The sequence below is a fragment of the Catharus ustulatus genome, chromosome Z (assembly GCF_009819885.2).
Source record: "Catharus ustulatus isolate bCatUst1 chromosome Z, bCatUst1.pri.v2, whole genome shotgun sequence".
NCBI classification, from domain to species: Eukaryota; Metazoa; Chordata; class Aves; order Passeriformes; family Turdidae; genus Catharus; species Catharus ustulatus.
Genome location: NC_046262.2, coordinates 19,821,677 through 19,838,738, shown reverse-complemented (window position 1 = coordinate 19,838,738; position 17,062 = coordinate 19,821,677). Strand labels below are relative to the sequence as shown.

General features: G+C 38.3%; 1 protein-coding gene across 1 annotated transcript in view; it reads right to left on the bottom strand.

Moving 5' to 3' along the window:
• Positions 1 to 681: 681 nt before the first annotated feature.
• Positions 682 to 17,062, bottom strand: part of ZSWIM6 (zinc finger SWIM-type containing 6) — a 110,085-nt gene continuing 93,704 nt past the window's right edge. The window contains exons 9-14 of the mRNA XM_033085188.1: positions 15,131 to 15,391; positions 11,253 to 11,388; positions 6,638 to 6,795; positions 5,945 to 6,108; positions 4,813 to 4,894; positions 682 to 3,284 (exon numbers count right to left, since the gene is read on the bottom strand). Of these exons, the coding sequence (XP_032941079.1) occupies positions 2,422 to 3,284; positions 4,813 to 4,894; positions 5,945 to 6,108; positions 6,638 to 6,795; positions 11,253 to 11,388; positions 15,131 to 15,391 (1,664 nt within the window). The 3' untranslated portion in view covers positions 682 to 2,421. The remainder of the gene's footprint in view (positions 3,285 to 4,812; positions 4,895 to 5,944; positions 6,109 to 6,637; positions 6,796 to 11,252; positions 11,389 to 15,130; positions 15,392 to 17,062) is intronic.

Below are 17,062 nucleotides of genomic sequence, written 5' to 3'. Positions count from 1 at the left end.
TACTAATTCTCTTTTCAGTTGGAGATACTAAAAAAAAAGGAATTGAAGGTGATCAGATCAAATACGACATCAAGTAACATTTTTAAGATTATTAAATGATGGTAAAGCAGAAAGCTGCTCTTCAATTTCCAACCTTGTCACACTCCATTATTCTTCAAGGGCTAGAAAATTCAAACAATTCCTATGGCATAAAGGCTCCAAAACCAGAAATATCAGCTCTCAGCTGATGAGCAAGAACTTCATGCTGTGTGGAAAGAGCTACATTCATCAAAATACACAAAACACTTTAGAAAAGTCTATTGATGAACAGGAAGAATTGTCCTTGAATACATCTGTAGCACATCTCAACTCTCATGGTCACCCAAATAATCCAGAGTGGAAACACACCCATGCACACTCCAGAATCCTATCAAGATGGTATATCAAGGCTCACTGATGTACAGGACACACCTCTTCAGACACAGGCAGCATTTGGCCCCTTCTCTGAAGTACCAAGTTTTCTTCCACCAGCAGCTGTAAACACTACCATTCCTCAGCAGATTTTAAGGAACACAACATTTATTTCCTGGACTTAGTGGTCATATTGCATACCACCACACTGCAGTGAAATCGTTAGATGGGTATTAATGATCTATGAACACAATTCAATTCCAGTAACAGACATCATTAAAGGAGGCAGAATCAACTTTCAAAAAACTAATTTTAATCAAAACAAAAAAATTGTTGATCATTAACAAGTTTATAAAACAGTGATTTAGTTACATAAATAAATTGATATCAGTGTATCAAATCTTAATTACTTTCAACTTCATGAGCATGTTTACATGGGTGATGAAGTACAACCTTTTTACCTATTATAATAAATAAAATGGAGAGCATGAAATAGTTTTTCTAAACAAAAATACCTACAAACATACCTCTAGCATGTTCTCTAATGAAGGGAACAAGAGACACTGGACAACTTTTGCACCAAAACATAAAAACTGCTTTAAAAAGCACAAGGATACAGAACCATCAGCTAAAGTAAAGACACTATACTGTAACCAAAGTTGGTACTTAATAATATAATGAACAGTTTGGTAGTTAGATCTCCAGTTTGGTTATTTTAAAGCATTAAGACAAGGCAAGATAGAAGGCTGCTTTTGTTTGAGTAATTCTAGAGAAAATAAAATATATTAAAAAAACAAAATGAAAAGTAGAACAGTCATACCTACACAACTTTCTGTCCTGCACAAAGTCAAAATACCTATGCAGAATATATATATATAATATATATATGTTATTTGTGCACAAAGGTTAGCTTATTATTAGCTCACTGCAAAGGCGTAACGTATCATGTCAATAATTTTGGAAAACATTTTGCGTTTTGTGTCAAAAAGGATATTCTTTAAGTCTTCTAGGCTAGGAGGCACAAACCCCAATTCTGGCATACTGTATTCTTAATGCTAAGGCTTGCTGCTCTGGCTGTGTATTTTTTGTTGTCCCTCTTTACTATAGTGCCTGTTACAAGCATGTGTGTATGTGTGTATACATATATATGTATACACAGGTTGTATAAATATATATATATAAAATTTTCCCCAATAGGTATCAGTCCAACCATGCAATCCAAAAGGTGGCTCTGCATAGATGCCCAGCATATAGTTCACCACCTGAGCCAACCCTGAAGCAAGGCGCACTTTAGTCCTTCTGATAGGTTTTTTTTTGTTTAAAACCAAGCTACTGCAGCTTCAAGTATTTTGCATTACATAGATTTTTTTATAAATTAGTTAATGTTATATTTTTCAATATTCAGACATATACTATAATATATATACAGTACAATAAATGCTCTCATTCTTTTTTTAATTTTTTTGATAAATCCCTGAGAATGTATGTTGACAGTCGCTAAGTTTCCACATGCACAAGCATAGTGTGCCATGCTTCTGGATGAACAGCACTGCAAAGCCACGTGGTCAGCCTTTTAACTATTAGTATTTCATTTGTTGGTTTGTTTAAATATGCTGAAATGTAAGGATGAGTTACAAAGGAGTAAAGCTGAATCCATTCGAGGTACTTATCACAGGATGGAGGTGTTTTGTTTGGTTTTTAAAGCCATTGCAATATATGTTTGTTTTTGAGGCTGTGAACATATACAGAAAGAACAGGAGAGCAATGTGGGCTTTTGCCACTTGACAACATATACTCAGTGTAAACCAAACCTTTTTTAACCTCTCTCTCATACAAAACAGAAAAAAAGAAAAGAAAATTAAACACACAAACTTTCACAACATGACAGTTTAGTCTGCAAACTCAATATAACTATACACATATAATATAATACCGGTGTGGCTCTGTTTCTTTAAGTTAAAAAGGATACAAAGGCAGGCTCAAGTAAAAACAAATCACCCCTCCCCCCCAATCCCCATCCACTCCTTTTCATCAACCAAACCGTTCACGAACCAGCATCATCAGTTTCTTTTTGCCTTTGTAGATTTGTTTTAGGTTGTCAATAAACTGTGTAAACTGGATGTGACCATCATGAGCCATTAGGAAGGTCTCTCGTGCCTTGCTGAGGAACTCTATAAACTCACTATAGTGTCGTGGGCTGATGTGAGTGAGACGTGAATGAGTTGTATTAATGTAAGCTCCGATTGTGGCATCCAAGAGTTGCCGTAAAGGGGCTTTGTCCAGTGACATGAGCTTACCAGAGTTCCTCCTTCCATGAAGTCCCACCATCCCAGGAGTGGTCAAAGTACACCTACGCAAAATGTCCGACAGTACTGTTGCACACTTGACGCTTTTGACCACCAGAGGTATTATAGCTGCTAGCTCATTTTTCCCAAGGGAGTGGCTGAGCGCACATGCCCACAGAACGTCATTAATGGCAGGGTGTGTGTCCTGATTGTAACTCAGGTTGAGATGTGTCATGGCCAAAGTGGCCAGCTTGTAGGCCCGCATGGGGTAACCCCGGTGCTCCATGTATCGTGCTATGGTAAAAAGCTGCGAGTAGCTCATGCCAGCTGTAGCAGCATCTAGAACAATTTGGTAAGCAGTCTCAAAAGCTATGTGATCCTTTTCACATAGGGTCAGTGCAGAAAGGGCACAGTTTTGAGGATCCTTCATGGCACACTGTAGAGCAAGCGTCCTAGCACTGCTGGCCAGCTTCTCCTGCTGATGGCAGTCCAGATGCAGACGGACGATGGTGCTATTGGACATCACTGTTGTAGCAACAATACTAGTGGCTTCTGTTGGAGTGAAAAGTGTAAACCAGTTTTGCATGATACTATCCAGTGCATAAACACCTGGGGAGAGATAGAAAGAATTAGCCACAACTGATAAAAAACTTAGCAGATAGAGATGTTCAGCATGAGATTATACTTCCCACAAAGAGGTTACCAGTACATCCCAGTAAGAAGAGCTCACAGACAGCACGGCATACCTTAGCAGAACTTATTAAGCACACCTTAAAGCAATCAAACTCTTAAATATATGATCATCAAGATCCTTACTAGGGAAATTACAATGAGCAATATGAACAATTGATAGTGTATTTCTCAGTGCCACTGTATTCCCAGTGTTTTTGGCAGGCAGAGGAAACACTGACGGATGGGTTCCACAAACTGAACATAAGAGTTAACTGAAGTGCCTTATTGCTAGAGGCAGCTTACACACATTTTTGAGCCCACCTAAATCACACACAGAGGTCTTCACTTTCTCTGCAGGACTCTTATGCTTCCCATGCACCCCTTCACTCATTTGCAGCAAACCAGCATAGCCAGAGAACACAGTATCTTCATTTAAATAAACAGATTCCTAGCATTACCATATTGATTCTTTACTGTGTTGATTAAGTCTCAAGAGTATTTTCTATAGGTTCTTTATGGGACACTTCTATTAGAATATGTAAACCAATTCAGAGCAATTTTAAACCCAGTATTATATTTGCTGAGATGCAACTGCACAAAATAATACTCAGGCATTAATATCTGTACAATAACCTCAGCAAAAATTATCTTAGCAAAGATATAAAAGCAATAAAACAAGAGCATTGCATGAAAATTTGCAGACACAAACCACTTTCTGGATGAGGGCATACAAAGGTAAGCTCTATTTCTCCATGCTATTGACAACAATATATGCCCAGCTAAGCATAAAGCAAAGAATAAATTAATTCAGAGAATAAGCAGCAGAAATCCTCAGAAGTTCTGAAACTCAAGAAGCATCTGTGCAATACAATCCAACTCAGATATACGAAGAAATGCAACAGAAAAACATGTTCTCCAGAAATACCTTTAATGACAATTAAAATGCCTCCATTATCATAAATACTTAGGTTGTTCCCATTAACATTGCTGATTTTTTATTTTTTAACAGCTATACAGCTTTTAAGGCACTCATCTTCATTTTCAGACCCTGTATCCTCATTTTGAAAATGGTAAATCTTAACACAGCAGGTTTATGGGATGCCTCATGAAGACATGCAGGACATCTATGGCAAAGCCCAAAAATGATCCAAACATGCTACTTGAGAGAGAACTGTTCTCCCACTTCTGTATTGAGCATTTTGGGTATTGCATATTTACACATGGGTACTTCCCATAGGTTATGCACACCTCCACATTATGGGGGAAAGAAGTCACACTGCATTACACAACTACTGTCTCATTTACTTTGTGTATAAAAACACCCACTAACCACTGCAATAATGTGTTTCCACCAAAGGAATTTTAGAGATGAAATGAAGTGGGAGGCATTTGCAGAACTTGGGTCTTGACAAGGAAGATCAAGCCCCATAAGAGTAGCTGACAAGAGAAACATTTCAGAACATACCTACTTCGGTTGCACATGTTACCAACCATCTCACCATTTCCCGTCGTCGCCAATTCAGCGTCGACAGCGTCATCCGCATCACCTGTTAAAAGAAGACAAACAAAATAAAAATTAAATTGCAAACCAAGGTCATAGACAAACAGATAGGAATTTTAAAGTGATCAAACACACTGGAGTTAAAGATGGCAGCCTCTTGCTCTCTCCACTCCATTTCCAGCTGATAATGTCACACAATTTGAAAAACACTGTTCAGATATTTTTGAACAGCATACAGAGAGTAATTCCTGCAGATCCTTCAAGGGGCAAGGAAAAACCCTATCCCCCCCAAAAAAGTACTATTCTTCAGAATGAGAAGCAATTGGGAAAATATCCTTTCCATAGAAGTGTTTATTGACTGAAGCAAAGTAATAAATAGTTTGTGTCTTTGCATATTTTTTTAAAGAATGCCCTGAAGAGGGATGGAGATATTTATTTTTGTTGAAATGAACCACATAAACTCTTAAGATTCAAAAGTATCACATAATATTACTACTTGGCTGTCTCCTTTTAACTTGCAATGTCTCTCCTTAGAGCCTGAAAACTGATTGCAGTATTTGTACACCTTGAGCACACTCAGATGCATCTGATTATACCACAGCTTGTGGAGTATAGTATTTTGATGGAAGTGAGAGGGCTGTTGTCAACATGCTCTGCCTTAGCAATCAGTTATTAAGGTTGACCTTGGCTTTCAACAGGCATGTACCAGCTCTCATTTAGGAGAAAGGAAGAGAAAGAAAAGGAAGAAATGCCTGAAGACCATGCAGAAATACAGTGGATTTCTAGCAAGTAAAGCAATTTTACTTTCTAGTTAGTCCTACACATAATCCTGAACACACCAGACTCTCTCACCTCTGAACGGAAGAGTGCAGCCAGCAAATGCCAGTTCTACCTTCCACCTGAATGGCACAAAAAGGTTGTGCAGTGTCTTGATCTATGTTTACCAGTACACTAAGCCTTGTACTAGAAAACAGAACTCAAAAACAAGTCGAGATGGAGCCCGAAGACAGTATCCTTTCCTTGCACTTAAAAGCTACATGTACCAACACTGCATCAAATTTCCTTCTATTATAATAACAACAAATGAGGGAAATACCTGAAGACCCAACTCCAGAGAAACTTTCAGAAGAGTTATGTCTGGCAAGCTGTCCATGAGTGTTGCTATTTTAAATGCATCCTGGGCAAGTTTGAAGATGTGTGATGAGGAGTGGATATTTTTCTGGATGGATTCTAACACTGTTTCTAGTCTCCGAACATCACCTGCAAAGTGTGAACAGGATCACCAAAATGGAAAAAGCTCCCAAACCACCCAGAGATCCATTATAACTGAACCTGAAATTACTATGCAATAGTAGGATGCTTCAATTACATACAAACTCTGTTTTTAGAAACCTTATATAATTAAATCAACATACGAATGAAAGATAAAAGAGACCACAAACTCCTCTGTCTGAAGGTGTTAGTGCAGTGCAGGGCCAAAAGTCACTCTGATTTGTGAATTTTAGAACTGACTTGTCCACTTCCATGTCTCATAGTCAATGCCACATGTGAGGAGAACAAAAAGCTGTCTCATCAGCCTCATACCAAGTTCATCTAGCTACCAGCTAACTAAATTAACTACTTTGCTAGAAAATTACATGACAGATTTAAGCCAGTTCAGTTTGTTGTACCCATTTCAAAGTGCTTCCAGACTGTGATCCAGACTCCTAAACACAAGTTTTATGATTGGTTTACCCCTGCATTATTAAAAGCACACATTTAGTTGAGTACATAAGTGACAGCGCTGTACCTTTGGCTGCTGTTAGCATGGTCGATGCCAGCTCACACTGCTGGGATTCGATATGACTTAGAGTGAACCAGCGGGGATACCGGTTTGGAACAACGGATGCAATGTGGTGAGGGCGCGACAGGTCTCCAGAAGGAGCCGTGGATTCCAGTACCAGCAACCTGAAAGAAGGAAAAAATCCTCTTTCATTAAACCACTATTACATTTGGTTGCTCACAAGCTGAACTAAAACTGCAAGAATACTTGTTATTGTCTATGAAATATGCTTTTTCAGTTACAGAAAAAAAATAAATTGCAAAACCACTTCTCTTCTTGGGGAATGTCAAAAGTCCATTTGTCAAACTCTCCTACATGAATAGGCATTTTAAACCTACCAATATTTTATAATGTACCGTAGTCCAACGGTAGGGTCCCAAACAGCAGTGACAGAGAAGTTTCTTTTAAAATTATTTTCAGATTCCATTTTCTCATCAAGTATTCATCAATCAACAACAGTATTATCCAACAAGGAGCATTCATACTTAAAAAATTCAAATTAATGTGCTGTTGACTACTACAATCCAAATGACAGGCCACAGCAAAGACTTAACCTTACTGCCCTTGCAATACACTAGATACAGGCAGTACACCAAATCCTCTATAAATGTTAGTACAAAAAGTAGGAGTGAACAAAAACAGGCTTTCTTTTCAATACAGTTAGACATAGTTTCAGCATATGAATGGTTAAAGAAATAATAATAAGACAATATCCAGAAGAAAAGCTTATCTAGTGCTTAGCATCTTAATGTCACTTAGTATCTGAGGCCTGCTCCTACCAGCTTTCATACCCTTGAGATTTGCTAGAAGGAAGTGCTCTGTGAAAATCAAGGAAGTTGCATCTCTTTTGTCAACAGAATTGCAACTACTGAGCAGTGAAAATCCAATGCATGGTGTGTTTCAGGGACAGACTACTGCTTATAGAATAAGCCTATTTAAATGTAAGTTACAGTCTCTTATGCTTAAATAAATACCTAAGTTCTGTAAGCAGCTGTGGAGTAAGTTTGGGGGTTTTTTTTGTGCATTAAGATGGATTTAAGTTCCATCAGGTTTTGTTTTTTTGATTCCTGAAGCATATGATATATTAGTACAATAATTATATAGTACAGTAATATATATAAAAATTCACTGAGAAAGGTAATTTTGAATATGCGGGAAGGCATCTAGTAAGAACATGAAAACATAACACACACCTAAATAACTTTCACACAAGTGTAAGTGCATGAAAATATGAAAAATCCATTGTATCAAGTCAAATCTATTCTCTAGCAGCACTAAGACACCTCTTGGTAAACATATTCTAAAGCTGACTTTTTCCTACCATAGAATGAGGTTGCAGAGATGCATTATAAGATAGCTTCAATAAACAGAAAAGATCCTAACTATTAAGTGAAGGAAAGGATTAGTAGGTTATGAGTAACAGTAAATAGACAAAAAGCATGACAGAAAGGCTCTTTTGGAGAAATCTTTTGTCACTTTGAATTTCACTGCCAGCTTTTGTGCTCTTTGGCTCTGTTGGTGACTTTCACACAGTTTTGGCAAGGTTAGGGAACACCAGAAAAGCACAAGTAGATTTAGCATTCTTAACACTTTTCCCCCCTTTGAAACATCAATTAGTTAGGTTTTAGCAAAGCTACCTTGTGATTAAACATCACCATTAACATCCAGCTCCCAAAGCTTCGCTGAAATTCAAGTTTAACAAGGGATCAAGCCAAACTAAGCCAAATATTCAAGTTCAGACTCCAAGTAAGCAGTTAATCAGGTCACTGCAGATGCACATTCTCCAAGGCTATGCTCCATATGTTTCAGTGCTGCAAGCAGAAAACTGTAGATAGAAGTGACCATCAAGCACTGCACAACTCTGTCCTTGCAGACCTGAGGTGCATACATGAAAGGCTTTGTGGTGTAAGTTTCCATTTATTTCATATTAAGTGTCCCATACATTAAAATAGGACTCAAAAAATTACACAGCAACAGGTGGTTTTGAATAGAGAGAGGTTAAATACTCCTGAGCTGACACCATGAGAAATTGACTTGCATGCAGACTGACAGTAAACATTTCCTTCTTCTTCTAAAGAGCAACTAGCTGGGATCTTGGGAAATTAACTTCTTTAATAAATGTGAGAAAAGAAATACACTTCACTTCTAAAAGCATAAGCAGCTGTAGAGACTTCCATGCAGCACCTTTACTAACTTCCACATGGGATTTCTGTCTTTTCCACAGCTACTTTCTCCCTCCCATAGAAGACAAGGTGCTCAAGTTTCCATCTTCTGATCCATTCAACCTCTCAGCCATGAGACAAGACATTCACTCTTCATGTCTGGCTTTATTCTTGTCCCCTCAAGGCAATATTACATTACTATTTTATTTGGTTTGTATTGGGAGTCCTTTATTCACTGAACTAACATTTTGGTGTGAATGTAAAGAATGATTGTCCTTCTTCAGGAGAATTTAAGAAGTGCAGAAGAATGCAGACAGACATGGAAGTGTCTAAATCTGCCATTACCACAGTTCAAGACACTAGTCCACATTTCTGAAGAGTGCCAAATATCAAACTACAAAAAAAATGATTACTGTCTAGGGCTGAATTTTCATCTATCTTATAAAGTGATGAAAAAATGGCTATGGAGGGAAAACAGCCTTGATTGCACTGAAATCTCCTGTGATTTTACCAGATGGAAACAAAAAGACAATTCTTTTTTACACTGGTCTATTTAAGAAGTAATTTCCTTGGTTGAGATGACAGCTTTACAGCAAATGAGGGTGGAGCTATCCAAGACTAACTGGAGATTTCATCATTTGGATCTTTCAGTGTCTCACTTGTTTTTCTAGCTGAGAAAGAACACTTCCAGAAAATAAATTTTCAGTTATGACTGGTTTCTGGGCAAATCCTTGTTCAAATGAAACTGCATATTGACTCCATGTTCACTGAGGCAGTCAGGAAAGCTGCTGGTGGATGACTACTCCGGCCTTGGAGGATAATTTCAATAGTTTAGTTTAAGGAGGAAAAATCCATACAAACTACCTCTTGAGAAATACTTTAAGGTAGTAACTGAAAATAAATATAAGACACAATTATGTTTTATACAATAATTAACTTTTTTCCCCTCAAAAAAACCCCCCAAAACCAAACCAAAAACATCCAAATCAACCAAACAACAAAAAACAAAACAAAACTAACAAAAAACCTCTCATGTACCAAATTTTGTACTATCTTCCCGTTCTGATATAATCAATTATTGATGTACTTACCTTGAGATAAAAGAAGACTAGCAAACTAAAGTAGTTCCGGTAGCTTTCTGATTATACATTTGAGCGCTCTCAATAGTTCATCAGTAATGTACTTGTCTTCTCAATCTACTTCCTAAAACGCTAATTGTAACCAGCAAGTATGCAAGGTCACTCCTCACATTTTTTAGACTCTTCCCATAACATCCATTACTAGATACTCTTGGTCGCAGGAAAATACCCAACAAACTAAGTAGACCTTTGGCTTAAACTGACAGTTGTATTTTGTTCTTATGCAGGGCCTCCCATTTAGTACTTTGAACACAGGCATTATTTTCTCCCTATTTAGGTTTTTGGAGAGAGTAGCTCCAGAATAAACACCTCCAAACCATACAGACATAACCTATTTGATGAAGCTAAATACTCTTCATGTGGATAGGACATCCTTCAAACACTGTTCAATCATGTTTGGTGATAATGACCAGGAAAGCTCAACATTTTTTCTTTTTTATAACCTTAAGACTTGACTACTCTTAGTAGCGGTGGCTATTCATTGTCAACCACAAACTACTAGGTTCTTGAATAGTGAGCAGACAATTCAGAAGGGACCACTTTCTTCCCTGCATTCTATGTGGAAAACAGTTTTATCACTTATCATTTAAGTCCTTGAAAACTCATTCAGAAGTCTTTTCTGAGATATCATTACCAATCTGATCTGCCCTGAGACCGAGACAGCATACAGTGAACGCTGCCTGAGAAACATCTTTTTCCTCATTACTGAAGACAAATGGAATGCAAACCAGACATTTTGTTGTCATTGGACGTACTCCATTTAGATCCCAATATTCACCCAGAAAGAGGCTAAGATGTTATGAAGCACTAAAAAATGTACAGGCTCTGATCACATCACTCAAATCTATTGTTGAGGGTCAATTTATAAAGAAGGCAAGTGAAACAAATTGGACCGCTGAGCAGCCTAAGCAGCAAACAATCCTGAGACTTGTGGTGAAACACCTCTTATTTAATTACCAATACCATCACACACAACCACATGGGTGGGATAACGCATGTGCGAAATAACACAAAATCCTGTACCTCAGGTGTGGGATTCTAGAAGTATTTGAAACAGAAAATCCTGCTTTACAAGTCTAAATAAACATTAATTGGACATCTATAAATTATTATAATAAGTTACCACAGATACCATTTACTTTTAGAAATTACAGAACCACTACCTCCTTGAATGGAAAAATGAGTATTTTAGGAAAAGAGACTAGGTCTTGAGTAGCAAACCTTTTCCCCCTTTCCACATCCACTACTTGTGCTTGTTTTAGACATCTCATGAATACGTACCGCATGGCTCTCAGTGCAGTTTTGTATGCCAATTCAGCATCATGAGGTAGGAGAGAGGTGAAGAGATACTTGGCAAATGTGTGCATTGGAACACTCTCTCGATGAATGACTTCACCTAAGCCACTATATGGTCCACCTGCAGGAAAGAGAAAGTCTTTACAAACTGCAAACCCCAACTTCTGAACCTTTAAAAGCATTCAGTATACCTTCAGCTAAAAGTGGTATTCAAAGACAGAGTCTGCTGCACAAAAGGTGCAGTTACATTGCTATTTTCAGTGATATAGATAATGCATCACATATACACAATGTGTTACAGTTACATTAAATACTATGTATTATTTAGGAAAACAAGACAGACTGCAAATTGTGTAATACTAAGCACACTACCAGTGCTTATACAAATGACAGAATGGTAACAATACTTCATGGGGTTCATTCAGAAAGCCTGGTATGCAAAAGAAGAAAGCCATAATCTTAGCTCGGCCTCCACACAGTTATACTATGCACATCAATAACACATGCATCCTGTCGGTGTGCCACTGTTTTATCACAAATTCACCAGGAAAAAAAATATGACCATAGAAAAATGCATATCTTTAATTGAAATTACATGACCAATCACCACAGCAGCACCTGATCCCTCAAATGTCTCACCTAACACTGGCATTTAAATAACCCTTTGGTCTGGATGTGGTCATGACCCAAGTCCCAAGTCCTGCCCATGCAGCTCCACAGGCTGAAGAGAGAGTAACTGGAAAGCTGCTCAGTGGAAAAGGACCTCAGGGTGCTGGCGCCATGAGCCAGAGTGTACTCAGGTGGCCAAGAAGGCCAATTGCATCCTGGCTTGGATCAACGGGACCAGGGCAGGGATTGTCCCCCTGTCCTGGGCACTGCTGAGGCCACACCTCGAGTGCTGTGTCCAGTTCTGGGCCCTCAGTGCAAGAAAGACACTGAGGGGCTGGAGTGAGTCCAGAGAAGGGCAACGGAGCTGGGGCAGGGTCTGGAGCACCAGTCCTGAGAGGAGCAGCTGAGGGAGCTGGGGGTGTTTGTCCTGGAGAAAAGGAGGCTCAGGGGAGACCTTATAGCTCTACAACAGCCTGAAAAGCTCCAGGCAAACAGAGACAGGATGAAAGGAAATGGCTTCAGATTGTGCCAGACAAGGTTTAGACTGGATATCAGGAAAACCTTCTTAACAGAAAGGGTGGTTAGGCATTGGAATAGGCTGCCCAGGGCAGTGGTGCAATCACTGTCATTGAAAGTGTTCAAATTAAGTGTGGATGTGTCACTTAGGGACATGGTTTAATGGTGAACACAGTAGTGGCAGGCCTCATTGACATTATTAGTCTTTTCCAACCTGAACAATTATATGACAGTGAACATGAGGTCAGATCATGCACCAAAGCTAGCTGTTAGTCCAGCATATCCACATGATTTAAAAAATTCTATTTTATTTATGTGAAAACTATCCCTACTACTGGGGCAACGGATTTTTCTCTCTTAGTAAGGTGTAGATCTCAACTGGATAACAGCAGCATCACGGCAGGCAACTACAACAAAGTTAAATGCAACTATTTACATGCTGAGTTTCAAATGTTCACAGTGCATATGAATCCTATTTTTCCATTTTCCCTGCACACTTAAGACTGTTATTCCTGTTAACAGGAAAACTGTGTAAAACAGTCTTCTAACCTTAGTGACAAGAGGTTCAGGCATTAAATGCTACAAGACACAGAATAAAAATCTTGTATTAAATATTACTGGACAATTATTGCATAGATAGCACCCAGCAGTCCCAGAAGCTACTACTTCTATAAGACTCTAACCTATCACACTTGGAAGGATGGAAGGACAGAAGGATGGCTGGCTGTGTGAGTTCACTTCTGTTTCAGCAAAGTTTGTGACTTCTGCCGTAGCACAATATGCAAAGATATAAATCACTAGACATAGGTGGTCAGTTTTAAAGACCAGAGCTGACTGCAAAGGAAATGTCAGTGAAGATTTACTAGGTGGCAGTGTATGTCATAATCATTGGAAAGTTATTCAAATCTACCTGGCATCTCTTGAATGAAAGAAACCATTTCATGAATATTTGCCAGTTGGTGTTCCAGTCAGAAACTCGGTCAGGACACAAAGAATACATGGCAAAGCATTTATGTGAAAATATATTGTGCCATTAAATTACAAGTCAAGCAAAAAATCAGAACAGCTCTTTCAAAACAGTCTTACATTCTGCTTTCTCACACACTCAAATGGCAGCTACATACAACATGCATTAATTTGCATCAACAGCATAAAAATCAGCTTAATATCGGATTAAGTTTTCTTCATTGTATCCAAAGAATTTCAACTAGAAACTCCCAACTGGTGGGATTAGCACCTTACCTCACTGCACAGCTTTTCTTCCATGCTGGCAGTTTCTGCCTAACGTGGAGAAAACTGAAACTACTGCAAGAAAGCCAGATTTCTCATCACACACTAATGCAAGACAACTGCTACACATTGCTCACAATGGCAGTTTTTTAGACAGTTTTATTAGCAGACTTCCTGCTATGACCAATTCTTTACTACTCTAAGAGATCATTAAAACAATTTCAGTGATCAAAGTAGTAAACTAAACTATTCGAGTATGTCAGAGAAATCCTGCCTTTTCCTCATAAAGCATCCTTACCAGTAAACAGATGCAGCAAATTGATTTTATAATGCAGAGGAATCCTGTATGTTAATAGCTAGATCTAGACACTAGCTCTTCTTGTCCAAAGGCCATAAAGTAGCAGTACAGAAACACCACGATGGAAACTTTCCCTGTGTTGCAACTTCTCTGCAGTTTCACATCTAGGCAAAAACAGTGCCTTAAAGCTGAGAACCCTAAGCAGCCTACTGTACCTCTTCCATAAAAGACAAAGTTTTAGAAGACTAATATGTCACAAAAATAGAGCAAAACTTGACTGTTGTGTAACAATTTCATAAATTACCTAGGGCAGTACCACACTCCCCTGCAAGCCATGTACATGCACTCAAAATTTGGACTATGCCTTTGGCTAATTTACTCCCCAGAACAAATTTTCTTCCATTCAAAAAGAAAAAAAACCATAAAGACAATCCTGGAATCCATGACATCACTCTCTGAATGTGATGCTTAAGTGCTACATGTTAAGTCTTTTTAAAAGTTAAGGCAAAAGTACACATTTGCAAGTACAGATTTTATTTCAACACTGCCTAATTCCAAAACACAAATTGTGTGTCATGGTCTTAACTTAGGCACAAGACCAGACCTGAAGCCACAATATTTGACCAAATATTTTAATTTCCCCCTGTGATATAAACTTCAAAGGCAAGTAATTTTCTTTAATTTCCACCTGTTACATAAACTTCAAAGGCAAGTAGTTTTCTTTATTTTCACAAATAAAATGTTGCAACATTTCAGCCTCAGCAATTACATGTGAATTTTCTGAGCTCTTCACTTGGGCACAGTGGTCAAAATCTTCATACATTTATAAAGCTGCCAGTATAGTTCCTTTTGCAGGATACAAGGAATACTCAGAATTTTGGTATCTGGGAGTTGTTGATACCTCATGTCTGTATTATGTAATAGTTAGCCTGGAGTGTATAATCAGACATTGTGACACGCAACAAATGTAAAGAAGAAAATGTATTCAGAACAAAAACACAAGGTTTATAGGTCTGTATATGCCTTATCTCTACAGTCATGTGATATCTAAAGTATGTGAATTTTTACAGGAGACTTAATAAAACCTTTCATGGAGTCTGCAAAAAAACCATCTGAAGCATGTAAGGCATTTTCTACTGGAACACTAGTTCTGCACGCTTGTCTAAGTGGAGACAGTTTAGAGAAGCAGTTAGCATCTGTATTCAGCTACCTTCTAATAGGAAGACTGCTTGTTTTCGAAAAATCTTCACCAGAGTATCATCCAATTCAATTTCCTGTAGCTTAGAAATGAGCTGCTCTTCATTTCGACAAACCTTCTCTTGTGCATATAAGCCGTCTGGCATTATTCGCTGCTGCCCCAGCCCTATCAATGCTACTTCCACAGCCAGCGTTAAGTAAGATTCCCCTTCTTCTAAGAACTTGTGTGCAGGCAGGTGCTGGTACTCCAGAGATTTGCATTGCCCCAGGTTCTCTGTAAGGGGTGACATACGAAGGAAAACACATCAGCAAACCATTTTAACCCATAATCTTCCTACAATGCCACATACACAAAAGCCTCCACTGTTAGTATTAATTTTTTTAAATTATGTCAATTATTAGCTAGACTCAAAATACAGCACTCCAATCTAAAATGCATCATCTGATTCCACATAGCAGAAGTACACAAAAAGAATTTGGTTTTAAATAATCTACTCAAGTAAAAATTTTTAAGTTGCATAATTTAAAAAAAGGCAGTTCCTCCAGCTTTGTGTTAATGATGCCAAAATTGCAAGATCCATTCCAGTTTCTTTCCCTACCCATTTTTGTATTTCCTTAAAGCCCTGTTGTGCAAGAGGAAGGGGAAAGTGCTTTTACACCTATGTAGATGTCAGCTGAAGCAATTAGAATTATGCACATACAGTAGGCCCAGGAACTCCACACCTCTGTTTGCTAGCACTCTTTTCAGGCTTTTAATTTGTTACACTTATGTATGATAAAAACACATATTGTTAACCTTAGAAGTCCTACTTTTACCAACAATTACAAGCAAATTCCACACAGGCCAACCATAAACTGCTTTAAAGAGTGCTACCAATTCATTTGCCCTTCACAGACACAACATACAACAAAATACTATTCCAGCTTGTAGCATTTTACATTCTAATTAGAGAACAAAAAGTTGTCATTGTCAGATATAAGGAGATGGGCAACTGCAACAAATGGAAAGGCTAAATGCACTTGGAAGATCACGTATGTGTGTGCAAAAGGAAGTTACTTTTCAGCACAGTATTTTTATTTCATGGGATTATTTTGTTTTTTTAGTAACAACAGAGAATCTGATTTCTAAATTTTTTAATTGAAAGTTTTTCCAGAACTGGTGGGTAAGAGAGTAGAAATTTATTGAAGACAATCTAAATGAATAAAAGTAGTTCTGAGGCAAAGCCCCAGGAAGATTGTGCATGTGTATATAAAAGATCTTCAGCTGAAGTAATGAATCCAGTTTCTGTCCACATTAGTGGTGTTAAGAAGCTACCCCAAAGGTAGAAAGAGACTGAGAATAAGGAATTAATCAGTTAAAATCCTGGGGAGCAAATACTGAAATTGAAATGGCTGTATCCTATCCCTATCCTAAATCATGTATTGGTAGAGCAACACTACTTTCCAACTTTTACCGTTTATAGACTATGTGTTACTGACTTGGTGTTTTATCATTGTTTTGGAACATTATGTAAACTGTAGCTAAGAAATCCAGTAACATCCAGGGCTGTATTTAGGGGTGTTGTCAGCAGGTTGTGGGAGGTGAGCCCATATCTGGAGTGCTGTGTCCAGCTGTGGGCTCCCCAGCAGATGGGCATGCTGCAGGAGATCTAGTGTAGGAACACAAAGATGATTAAGGGACTGCAGCATCTCTCATATAATGAGAGTAGAGAGGTGGGATTATTTAGCCTGGAAAAGAGAGGGCTCAGGAGGATCTTACCAAAATGTATAAATATCTGATGGGAGAATGTAAAGAAGACAGTGGCAGATTCTTCTCAGTGGTATCCTGTGACAGGACAAGAGGCAATGGGCACAAACTGAAATACAGGAAATTCCATCTGAGCATAAGAAAACACTTTTTAACTATGAGGGTGGTTGAACACTGCAGCAGGCTGCCCTGGAAGAT